This window comes from Eumetopias jubatus, unplaced genomic scaffold (assembly GCF_037043125.1).
Source record: "Eumetopias jubatus isolate StellerSeaLion01/CBP00866 unplaced genomic scaffold, mEumJub1_p1.0 scaffold_16, whole genome shotgun sequence".
Taxonomy (NCBI): domain Eukaryota; kingdom Metazoa; phylum Chordata; class Mammalia; order Carnivora; family Otariidae; genus Eumetopias; species Eumetopias jubatus.
Genome location: NW_028274822.1, coordinates 87963687 through 87975716, shown reverse-complemented (window position 1 = coordinate 87975716; position 12030 = coordinate 87963687). Strand labels below are relative to the sequence as shown.

The following is a 12030-nucleotide window of genomic DNA, read 5'->3' as shown; positions in this document are numbered from 1 at the left end:
GGCTTTTGTTGCTCACGGTTAAATGTCCTCCGACTCCAGGGCCCCGCCCTAGGAAATGGCAGCTCCCAGCCAGAGTCTGCAGCGTCAGTCACCAGTGTTGAAGGGACCTGACGTTATAATTTGTGGGTCCAACCTCATCTGATCTGCCTTCTGGCGCCCACGCCCCTGATCCCTCAGGGTTTCCAGGGAAGCCCTCGAGTGATCCAGTTCTGTGAAATATCTAATTCTGACCAAGGAGCCCACTTGCCACAAAGGAGCCCAGTGAACATGGTTCAGGTCTCTCCTGACATCAACCCTAGGTCTCAGTGCTGAAACTGGCAGAGCAGTGCATGTGGTCACCCTCAGAGAGGTCAAGACTCGGGGAGGGCACACACAGCGCCGCTGTCCGCAGCAGCCTCACTTTCAAACGTGGCCTGGCCCTGTTTCAGCCCACACCGTGCCTGTTGCTCGGAGTCGGGGACAGCTCGGGGAGGAGACTCCCCAGCGAGCTGACTGTACCTTGTCCTGCCCGCTCGTTCACTTCATCTGCATCTTGGAACTTGGTCACTTGCGTGAACAAGGTGGAGCGGTCAAGCGGCCAGTTGTTCTTCCGACAGGTGGCCTGCACCAGGGCCGTGAGGTAGGACTCTGGGATGTGCAGCCCCGAGAGCCACATCACGCTGGGCTCGCTCTCGGTGACCTGGAGGGAAGGGAGGGAAGCTGGCAGGAGCCTGGGGCCAACATCAAATGCCAGGGCCAAGCACAAACCAGACATTCAGTTCACAATTAAACATAGTTCACCTTGGCAGCGAAAAGATGGGCATGGGTACAACTGGGAGCCTGCTGGGGAAAACAAGCTAAACCGCCTGATTCCAGAAGGAATGAAGATCTAGGTATAAAAGAACCAAGTCAAAAAAAGTACCAGATCACATCTCCAATGGATGTCGTCAAGACCTTGGAGTTGGGAATGCCAAACCCAGAGGCCATAAAAGAACAGACTGATACATTTGACTAAATAAAACTGTAACACTTTCTTACAGAAAAAAAAAATGCCATAAGCAAAATCAAAAGACTTATGACAAGTTGGGGGAAACACAATACTGGCAGACACAGGGCTAATCTCCCTGATACACAAAGAGCTCCAAAAGATCATTTTAAAAAGATGGAGAACTCGATAAAAATGAAATCAAGACACAAAAAGACGATTCACAGAAAAAGAAATGAGATACCTACGTGTGTGTAAGATATGCTCAGCCTCACCATAATTAAAGAAATGCACACCCACATATATTATTATTTACCAATCAGGGAGGAAAGATCCAAAATATTAAAAACACACAGTGTCACAGAGAGGGGAGGAAATACTCGTGTTCGTTCACTGTGCTTCCCACTTCTTTAGAAGACTGTCTGACAAGAGCTGTCAGAATGTGAAATGCACACCCTGGGACCCAACTCTGCCATTGTAGGGATTTGCCTGTGAAATATACTCATGTGCGTAACTAAAGACATAGGTGCCCGAGTGTTGTCCATTCTGGCTAAAAAGAGAAAAAACCCAAATGGAACCACCCAAGTGTCCATGAGAGGAAAGGACATGGAACATCTGTAAAACAGAGTCCCCTTAAAAGAGTAAGTTAGATCCAAATGTACTTAGAGGAAAAATGGCCAAGATGGACTCCGAAATGAATAAATCAGATTGTGCATAATAGGCTTCGAAATCTTAAAAATGAAACAAAAAGGAAAAAATAATACAGGTATGCCTGTAGAGTCAGAGACCATTTCTAGAACACCCAATCAACTGCAAACAGAAGGTACTACTGTGGAGTTAGAGAGGGGTTGGGAGTTGGAGGTGGTTGGGGGCAGGGTCGGTCCAGGCTGAACCTCAAACCAAAGAAGGGACCATTGCCTCTACTTACCCACAACGTGTACTGGCTGAACCGCCGCAGGAAGTAGAGCATCCAGTTCCCAAGGGACTTTAACGTGTCCGGGGCAAGCTTTCTCCAGATATTAGGGATTTGCCCGAGGAAAAGAGACCTGGCTACGTCATCTAACTCATTGCTCATGCCAACTTCTCCCGCCAAGGCCTGTTTGCAGAATTGAGAGCAGTCAGGCAAGACCGTCAGAAAACTGGGTGGTGCGTCTAGGCAGTGGTGTGCGCATTAGGAGCATGCTCACTCACCCTCTGAAGTTCAGCCAGAGACTTGGACATCCGTATGACAAGCTTGTTGAAGCGTTCCAGCTCCTGCAGAAGCACCACCGACGTGGGGGAGATGCCCACCCCGAGGCGCTTCCTGATCTGGTCCAAGTCAAAGATTTTAGGCATCTTGTTTTCTATGTCCTTGGCAATGTGGCCAATGTAATCATCTCGGCTGATGCCACTGCTGGATTCCCCTAAAATCAGGACAGTTTTTAGGGAAAGCAAGGCATCTGAGTGTTAGGACTGGGGCATCCTGAGCCTTCTGGTGCTTGGAAAGGCATCAACAGTATACAACCGACAAGAACCAAGAGCACCCTGTGCCAACACCTTGCACCCTGACCGAACCAACTCCGTCCCCCACAGCGGACTTCACCTGTCTGAGGCTGCAGCTCCAGCAAGTGGGCCCACATGTCCCGAGCCGCCTGAGTGTAATATCCAATCTCAGCATTGGAATGAAGACCAAACACTTCGGGTGTGTTGGCCAGTGGGAGGGCCTCAATGGCTTCTATAATCAGAACAGGGAATACGCTGTCACACCACCCTCAATTTCTGAGAGCCCACCGCCTCAACATCCCCAGATAGGCAAGACCAATTTCCATTGCTTAAGGGGTGACACGTTTTTGAATACAAATTCTATACCACCACACCCTAATACAGCTGTATGTTTATCATTTATGAAAATGGCTCAGTGGGCTTCCCTTCCAGGCAGAAATCTGACATATTTGTCATCATTCTAGGACAGGAAATCTGAACTAACTCCATCAGTGCTGAGGCTATAAAGAACGTGCTGGGCCCCCTATAAAAATATCATGGAGCACGCCCACCAGCCAAGGATCCCCACCAGCAGAGAGGTCAGAAGAGCCATCAAGTCAACCATAGAAAACAGAACAGCTGAAATGTGTGGTGGATCTCCCTTAGAAAACAATTTTAACATACGTTTTGATGCCTGAGAAATCTCACCAACGAATTTTTCCTTTACATCACCAACGGGGATTTTATAGTCCACTTCCTTATTCCGGAAGAAGTGGAATGGCTGGAAAGTGTCAAAAATGAAGTCTCCCAGGTACTCATCCATGTAGATGGTCAGGATACGCCGATCGAAGCTGTCGATGGCCCGTCCTCCGTACATGACCTGAGGTACAGGAAGCAAGAACTGGCTGGGGGCGCAGGACCCACCAAGGGACCCCTGAGACCGGATGTGCCCTTGGGGATGCTCCTGCTGGCCTGGCCACTGTGCAGCTCAAACCATGTCGATGGCATGCCTTGTGACCCACTGTGAACAAGAGGTGCCCTCATGAAGAGCGGGGAGCCCGTATGCCATTTGCAAAATCCCCAAAACAGACCACAAAACCACCAAAGAAGCCAGCCGCCACTTTGGTCTTTGGAATTGGTGATGTCCCTGTGTGAGCCACCTGCAGGGCATGGGGGTGGGGGCTGTATAAAGTAATGGTCTCCAGAGTGGCGCTCCATGCCCGCTGGACAGGAACGAGATTACAATGACAGGCCCGAGGCCATGCCCACCCCTAGAGAACACAGCCCCCACAGTGATGAATCCAGAGCGTCCACGGGGATGAAGCCCACTTAGGAGAAAGACACCCAGGTGATGAGCCAACAGAATTCCTCAGAGACCTTGGGCCTTCAGCTGACGGGTGGCAGAAGGAAGAGGGGAGTCACCAAGGGCTCAGAGGTCACAGACAGGGCCCCAGGCCACAGCCCATCTCTAGCCCCAGGAGGAGCCCACGAAGGGTACCCCAAGATGCTCCTACCTCTCCAATGAGGTACTTGAGGCTGCCCCACGGGATCCTAGGGTCATGTTGCTGGAAGGCTTTTGTTAGGTACGTGTTCAGAATCTCCATGCAGACCTTAAAAGAGGAGGGACTGGCGTGGTTATTCTCCAACCTATGAAGTCACTCCCGTGCTGACCCTTTCCTGAAGTGTGGGCGGGAGCAGCCGGGTGGTCGTGAACTTGGAGAAAGGGTCGGGGGAGATGAGCTGGCTGAGGGGGACCAACAGCCACTGTGTCTTCACCTGGAAGTCAGACTCATTGAAGTCATAGTACACGTTCCACCCGATCTTCCCAAACTTTCTCCTCTCCTGCACCACCGCGTGGAAGAACGCCAGCACATAGACCAGGGACTTGAAGGCCGGGTGCGGACACTGCTCCAGCATGTCTTGAGAGATCTTGAAGTATGTCGCTCTCATGTTGAGTTTCAGCCCGTTGGGGGGCTCTGTAACAACCTGTCAGAAAACAAATCGTAAAAAAAAAAAAAAAAAAAAAAGAAAACAAATCGTGACCAAAACCGCAGACCCATGAGTCCAGCTTTGAAGAGGGTGCAAAGTGTAGACATCTCGGCTTTCCCTTCCCTTCTGTGTGGCCACCTTTCCCATCCCCCACACAGCAAATGTCTCTTGTGAAAGGCCTGGCAAAGAAGTTAGGGAACGAGATACTGTTCTGGCTCCTGTTCATCAAATGACCCAAGGAAGGTGCTTTAGCTTCTCTGGACCATGGAAAGCAGTTAAGTTTTCCCTCAACCTGCCCCAGATGACAGAACCTTTCCAAACACAACTTCTCTGGAGAGTAAGTTAAGCAGGGCATATAAGCCGCTAGAGCCCTGCAGATGTGGGCAGAAGGTTTGATAAATGTGAAGTACAGGAAAACGAACCTAGATAGTGTTTTCGATGTGTGCGGAAGTGGTAGAGACAGGCCTGAGGCATTAACCGTCCCCCCCGAAAATTGTCACCCAATACAAGACAGTGCTTATTTCTGAAGAGAGAGGGAGAGATGGACGTGGGAAGGGTGGGTGTGAGGGTCCGGCTGTGTCCTAGATTTCCAAACACACATGCACACACACACAGGGCTGGGGGGCCAGGGTATCTGTCACAAGCCAGACCTTCAAGGACTTCTGCAGAATCCCAATGGGGAAGCCCTCGGTGGGGTCTGTGGTGAGCCACAGGCGGAAGTCCGGGTGCGGCTTGCTGATCCTCTCCAGGGACTTCTCCAGATCTTTCAGCCACTGGACCAGGAGATGACAGTTCTGCAGCATCAGCCACTGCCCGCGGGCCACTGCTGTCTCCAGCAACTGCAGAGCTACCTGCACCAGGAGATGGGGCGGGGGAAGGGGGGTCAGCGTCCCAAGCCATACTGGCCCTGTGCTCTCCCAGGCACCCACTCCACGCCCCCCAGAAATGAACAGCCCACCCCAGCAGGAGCCACAAAGGAGCCAGGGACCCAGGAGCTCCAGAGGCTACCTTCCAAGAACTATCTTTCAGAATCCCTTCAGGGCCTGGAAGATGAGCCAGCACCTTCCACCCACCGGCCTCCCTCGGCCCCGGGAGCTCCAGGTTCTCTGGGACAGTCGCACTGGTGCCCTGACTACGTCAGTGGCCATGCCCCAGGGGCAGTGACAGCCCTGATCTGAAATGGGTACGTCACCGGGACTGGAGGAGATGACGACTACATGTGAACAGACGTTGGGAACAACAGGGCACAGCGACCAGGCAGGGTCAGCAGTAACAGCATGCCCACTGTGGGACCATACGGCTGTCATGCATCATCCGGGCACCCAAGCACCACTGCCCAGAGGACCGGAAATGCACCCAGCTCTCGCGTGGAGCAGCACCCTCAAAACCAGATATTAACCAACTGTTAACAGAGGCCAGGAACCTCACCTAAATTTAGAGTTTGTTCCTTCCAACAACAAATTACCTTTTCTTGGCCTTGACCCATGGCGAGGAATTTGAGGCGGTTTCCTCCAAAACCACTGCGCTCGGCTAATTTCATAAGGTCACTGGCAGGGTCAGAGCCAGGACTGAGGATGAACACAATGGGTGAATTTGGAGTGCTCTGCTCAAAGATGGCCTCGAAGCTGATCATGGGGGGCTGCACGTACCTAGTGAAGGAAACAAAGCAGGGACTCTCGTGGAGGACAGCGACACAGGAGGGTGAACTCCTAGGTGACAGGGGCCCCACTGCGTCCCCCTAGCACACCCCAGCACATTCGTGGGGGCGCCTCCCGACAGGGGCCCTTCCAGGCAGACGTCCCCACGACACACAACCCAGAGGCTCCACGTCAACAATTCCACAGGTATGTCCTGAATGGCCTACTTCTCAAGATTTTTGAAAATTAGTTACCAACACATCAGGCTTGGGCGATTTGACACAGAAATCCAAATTTGTAACTTCTTTCAAAGAGTCGGGGGATCCAGCCACTGGGGGGGGGGGGCCTGCCAGCTGGTGTCAGTCAGCAGGAGCTAAGGAGCAAATGCCCCCGTGGACCAGGCTTGACTTCTCCCATGTGCTGCCGTCCCCAGCCAGCCCCGCTCACTCATTGCCGTCTGAGTTTGAGTTTGCAAGCACAAGTTATCTGCCTGTCTTCAGTTCCAGAGCAGCGCTGTCCAATATGGAAGGCATTTGGCGCATGTGGCCACTGAGCACGGGACTTTGAAGACTTAATACTAAATAAATATATAAAATATTTCCAAAATGTTTGCATTGATTACATGTTGAAATGATATTTTAATGTGCTAAGTTAAATAAAATGTAATTAAAATTAACTTCATCCATTTCTTCCTGAACGCGGCTACTAGAAAACTTTACACATGTGACTCCCGCTGAGCCTCTCCCAAGTAGCACGGAACTAGAGTGACTAACACTGCCCAAAGTTGGGCAGCCACCACTGTCTGCGAGTCTGGGGTGCGGGCAGGCAGGGAGGAGCCCACAGAAGGGCCAAGCAAACTCCATAACACACTTACTTCTCTCCCATTGTTTCAGTCACGTAGTCGGTCACTGCCCGATATACCCGATCCACACGGAAACAGCGCAAAATAAGCAACTTCTGGAAAGGGGTGATGTTGTTATCGTAACCCAAGGGAAACGGAAACTGCTCGAGTGAGTCCAGGTCATACCACTGGGAAAAGAACATTCATGGTGGCATCAACTTGGAAACGATACAGGCCCCCATTTTTATATGAAGCTCTCAAAAGTCACTGTAAAGGAATGAAACCTACACAAGTATGAACCTCAAAGCCACTTCTAGTCAGATGTGTCATTTTCTACCTCCCCCCCCCAAAAAAACTGAACTTCAGGAAGGGAGGGGCCGAGTCTTTTTCACTGTTGAGTCCCATGGCAAGTGCCCATTTCTCGGATGGACGGATGGACAGACAGATGGACGGTTCTCCCACACACTAGCTGAACCAGATAAAGGAGAATTCCATCAAGGGTGTTGGAGGGAGCTGACTCCACTCTGAACGGGTCACTCAGGGGTATCTTCTCGCTCACAAGGAGTAAGGCTACGGTTGAAATCTCAAGCCCACCGACATGGAGGGAAGGGAAGGAGGAGAGAGAGAGAACATGGTCTCACCTCCTGCCAGACCGCCACGTGTTTCTCAACATCATCAGGAAGATTCCCGAAGTTGTCTGAGAACATTTCTGATAAAAGCATGATATCTTCCCAGCCCTGGTCAGACAACCAGGCACAGGGCTTTTTTCGTTGGCTCTTTTCCAGGGAAATGTTTCCTAATCACAACAGAAGACGGGAAGTAAACAGCCAGCAGCAACGCCGGGAGGAGTGAGTAGCTCGGGACTTGGACTTCTCCCACTCCGAGGAGAGACCCACGTCTCCAGAGGGGACAGACAGAGGAGGAGATGTGGGCTCACCTTGTCACTGTCGGGGACCCCACCCAGGCAGTTCAGTGTGGCTTCCGGCCTCGGGGCAGCCTGTGGGCAGAGACCCCGCTGCTCCAGGCCAGACCAGAACCACTTCTGAGGTTGCAATTGTCAACTGAAATATTTAGTAAAGCAGTGCTGTTGGAGCGTGCCTGGGGAGGGGGGTGCGGGCGGGGGGCTCAGTCAGTTAAGCATCTGCCTTCAGCTCAGGTCGTGATCCCAGGGTCCTGGGATCGAGCCCCTCTCCCTCTGTGGCTCCCCCTGTTGTGCTCTCTCTTTCTCTCTCTCTCTCTCAAATTAATTATATTTTAATTGTGCTGCTGGAAGCCAAGTTCTAAGGAGAAGTTTGGTAATACTCTGGTTTGTTTTAACGAACCTCCATGTGTGTGCAACGGGGGGGAGGGGGGTCAAGGGAGTGGGGAAGAATGAAGGGCGGCACATTCATCACCTTTTAAGAAGAAATCTAATTCTTCCTGGGGGACTCTGCCTTCTGCTTGTTCTATTTTGATCGTCATATTGAAAGAGAAGAGTAACTTGTGTCTCTCAAACAACCCTGGAGGGAAACATCAGACGGGCACTGATGAAGTAAATTTGCTTTCAAAGTGGAGTTTCCTACACACGACAAGCTTAAACTTAAGAGAAATGAACCGAACGGCCTGACATCTTGGTGGCTCTCGGCACCCCCACCCCTCCACCCCCAGAATGTCCGCGGCTGAGCCCACACAGCACGGGCCGGGTCTGTGCGGGGAGCCCACGAGCCAGCCTGCGGTCCCGCTCACTTGTGCGCGTCCGCAGCAGCCCTGCCTGCCGCACCCATTGCACCCGCCTGGGAGAGCAGAGCGGGGTCCAAAGGCGGCTGGAGGACAGCGCGATAGAAGGCCAGAGCCACCTTCTCAATGGAACACGGGTCGTTTGCCTAACCCTAAGTGTGGGCTCTTGTCTGGTGTCGTCTAGGAGAGGCGTTAGCAAGCTCCCTGTCAAAGGCTGGATAGGAAATATCTCCAACGTTACAGGCTGGTCTCCATAATAACTACTCATCCACCCCTGCAGCGGGGAAGCAGCCATAGACAAATGGCCCAGCCGGGTTCCAACAGCACATTATTTACACAAGCAGGCAGGGGGCCAGACCTGGCCTGCTGGTCACGGTTTGCCAACCTCCACTGCAGAGCAAGCACATTCCACCAACAGATTTGTTAGTGATAGGGGGATGCTGAATACTAAAGTTCTTCTTTAAAATAAAAAACAACAACAACAAAAATACCAGAAATGTGTTCTTGGGGAAAAAACTGGGTAAGTCCAAATGTGACTGTGTTGGGAGTGGGGGCCTTTAAAGAGGAACGAAGGTAAACCGAGGCAGTTAGGGTGGGCCCTGATCCCCTCCACCTCACATCCTCCACAGAAGAGATCTGGATACACAGATGCCAGAGGTGCACACACGCAGAGCAGAGGGGTGCTCACCCGTGCAACCATAGTTATAGATGTTGAAGGTCAGCGTGTCCATAATGTTCCGTAATCGCTTCATGAGAATGGAATCAGGCAGGGACTTCTTAAGTGACAAGCCAAAGACCTCCAGGAAGGCGATGAGGGAGTACTGGTACATGGCATTGACCAGGGCCATCTCGGACAGCACGAAGAACAGGATGGCGCCCCTCCTGGCGGCCGGCCGGTAGCCATCCCGCAGCCTGTCGATGTCCAGGGCTGTCTTCTCCGCCAGCTTGAGCTTCTCCGATACCTAAAGAGAAGGTGTGCATCACCGTGGAAATGGGGAGACTGACACCATCACCACGATGACTTAGAAAATGGGCAAGAAAGTAAAGAATACAGAGAGCAAGAGTGGGAGGGAGCAGCAAAGAAATCCATGCACCGCTCGCTGGGGTTTGCAGAGCACCCACCCTCTTGCCAGATGTTTGTTGGCCAGACTCCCCAGCACCTGTGCCCTGTCCTTCTAATAACAGTCCCTGACTTCAACTTGGACACTCCAACTTCCCCCCCTCATCCCATATGTGGGGTCCACCCTAACCCCAGGAGAGGAGCGTGTGCCCCAGGCCCAGCCAGTCTAAACACAGCATCCCCGGCCATGGGATTGGCTTGGGGTGGGCATGTGACGGAAATGACTCTCGGGACCTTCGTGATAGGGACAGGTAACAATTCTCACTCTTCCCTTTGGACCTGAACCTGAGGGGGCATGAGGCCATACCCACCTGGTGACCATGAGGAGAACTTGACTCCTGGGGAGGCAGAGAATGAAGCCACCCCAACAAAAGGCCCAGCCCAGAAATGGAGAGAAACTGAGTCCTGATGATATGCTTAGAGTCCTGGCTCCAGCCCTGCCTGAAGCCATCCCTGGACTTTCTGTATTCTAAGCTAATAATTTCCCTTTTCACTTAAGCCAAGTAGAGCTGGGTTTTCTATCACTCTTGACTCAAAGAGGCTGACCTGATGCACAAGGGTCCCTGGGAACACCTCTAGGGCTCCCCTCCCCATAGCACACCCCAATAGAGGTGGCCTGTTCTCATCAGGCAAACCCTCAGGTGACTAGGAGTCCAAATCTGATGCCAGCACAGGTGGCTGTCCCCACACCCCCACCACCCACGCCAACACCTCAGCTTCTAAGATGAGGGAATGAGGCCCTGAGATCCCTGAGTCCAATCTTCTCCTTGAGCAGATAAGGGGACTTGTGCTCCAGAGGAACCACCCCGCCCCCTTCCCAGTGCAATGCACTTTCCATGCAGTTGATACCTCCATGGCCTTGGATTTGGTCTCCTCCAGGGTCTGCACCAGCTCCACGTTGTCCAGCATGTTCCCCGTGGAGGTCGCCAGTTCCCGAAGGAGGGAGTCTTCCAAATCCTTCAGCAGGTTCTTGTTCTCACTCGTCTCCTGGATGAGGTGCTCCCTCTGCTCCTCCAGCTCTCGCCTCTCGTAGGCCACTAGCACGCTCAGCAGCTGGTCCTCGAGGCCCTTCAGTGTGACTGTGGGAGCAAGGGGAGGCTGTCACCACTGGGCACCCCACGTCTCCTCGCCTGCTGCACACTTGTGCCTGGCATGGGCAAGCTGAGGGTGCACCTGAGCCAGCATTTCAGGAACTCGAGGACTCGCTCCTGCCGTTACTCTAAAGCCACAGGTCAGAGCAACATGGAGATGCTCCCCTCCAGAGTGGTGGGCAGCAAGAGTGCAGAGGCTCCCACAGATCGGGGGGCCCGAGATGAAAGTCCGGTTGGAGGACAACCCTGGAAAATGTGAGAAATGGCACTCAGCTCCTAACAGAATTCAGTGGGGAGGAAGGCGGGAAATCCAAAATCCTGCCACATATTTAAATCCACAAACACAGAATAACTTCCTGCCCCAGCAGAATGGGGGGCTCACCCCACTCCGAGTGTTGGGTATCCGAGCCCTATGGTCCAGACTCAGCACGCCCAAGACACGCATCTCCCTGCCTCCCAAGGGGGCGCCCAACCTTCATCAAGAAGAACCGACCAATGAAGACGTGACCCCGAGAGCATGACCTGGGGTCAGCGAACAAAACGGCACCCCACGAAAGCCCTCAACTCCCACTGTGGTCTCTGTGGTAACCACCCCAATTTGCCGCTGAGCTTGTGCAGATCCTCACCCGTGTAGTTGATGACCATGGCCTTCCCAAACACAGACGGGTTGTATCTGGGGTTGGCCAGCTTGGTGTTTAGGTACAGTCTGAAATTTGAATCGTAATCCACTTCCTTATCTCCCAGTATGATGAACTGCCGTCCTTGGACGACTTTGATATTTTTCTCTAAGACGTTATCAATCACAGGATCGATGTACTCATCCACGTCATGGAACAGGAAAGGAGTCCCATACTTTATGGACATCTCCAGCTGCTTCAGGAAGTCAGGGTCATTAAAGGAAGCCACCTGGAAGACAGGGGTGCTGTGCGCTCGGCAAACATACGAGGGGAGCGCCTCCGGAACGGGGAGTGGGCACGCCAGAGCCTCAGAGGGAGCCAAAGGGGAGAAAGAATGAGGGAGAGAAGCAAAGCATGAGACCCGTGGAAGCCAGAAACTTTATTAGGTTCAGGCTCTGAGCAGCCCTAAGTAATCATGACAGAGTCTCATTACAACTCGCAGGATGGGCCATCTCAGGCTCCTGGCAGGCTGTAGGGGGTGGGGGTGGGGGTTGAGGACCCATCTCCGCATTAATAACATTTGTCTCACTGTCT

General features: G+C 52.6%; 1 protein-coding gene across 1 annotated transcript in view; it reads right to left on the bottom strand.

Annotated features, from left to right (window-relative positions):
* DNAH10 (dynein axonemal heavy chain 10) overlaps positions 1–12030 on the bottom strand; it is a 129792-nt gene that overhangs the window by 1371 nt on the left and 116391 nt on the right. The window contains exons 63-77 of the mRNA XM_088019638.1: positions 11446–11725; positions 10578–10807; positions 9297–9570; positions 8287–8391; positions 7534–7688; positions 6926–7080; positions 5880–6063; positions 5065–5265; positions 4202–4411; positions 3940–4035; positions 3134–3305; positions 2547–2678; positions 2156–2367; positions 1893–2060; positions 499–679 (exon numbers count right to left, since the gene is read on the bottom strand). Of these exons, the coding sequence (XP_087875764.1) occupies positions 499–679; positions 1893–2060; positions 2156–2367; positions 2547–2678; positions 3134–3305; positions 3940–4035; positions 4202–4411; positions 5065–5265; positions 5880–6063; positions 6926–7080; positions 7534–7688; positions 8287–8391; positions 9297–9570; positions 10578–10807; positions 11446–11725 (2755 nt within the window). The remainder of the gene's footprint in view (positions 1–498; positions 680–1892; positions 2061–2155; positions 2368–2546; positions 2679–3133; positions 3306–3939; positions 4036–4201; positions 4412–5064; positions 5266–5879; positions 6064–6925; positions 7081–7533; positions 7689–8286; positions 8392–9296; positions 9571–10577; positions 10808–11445; positions 11726–12030) is intronic.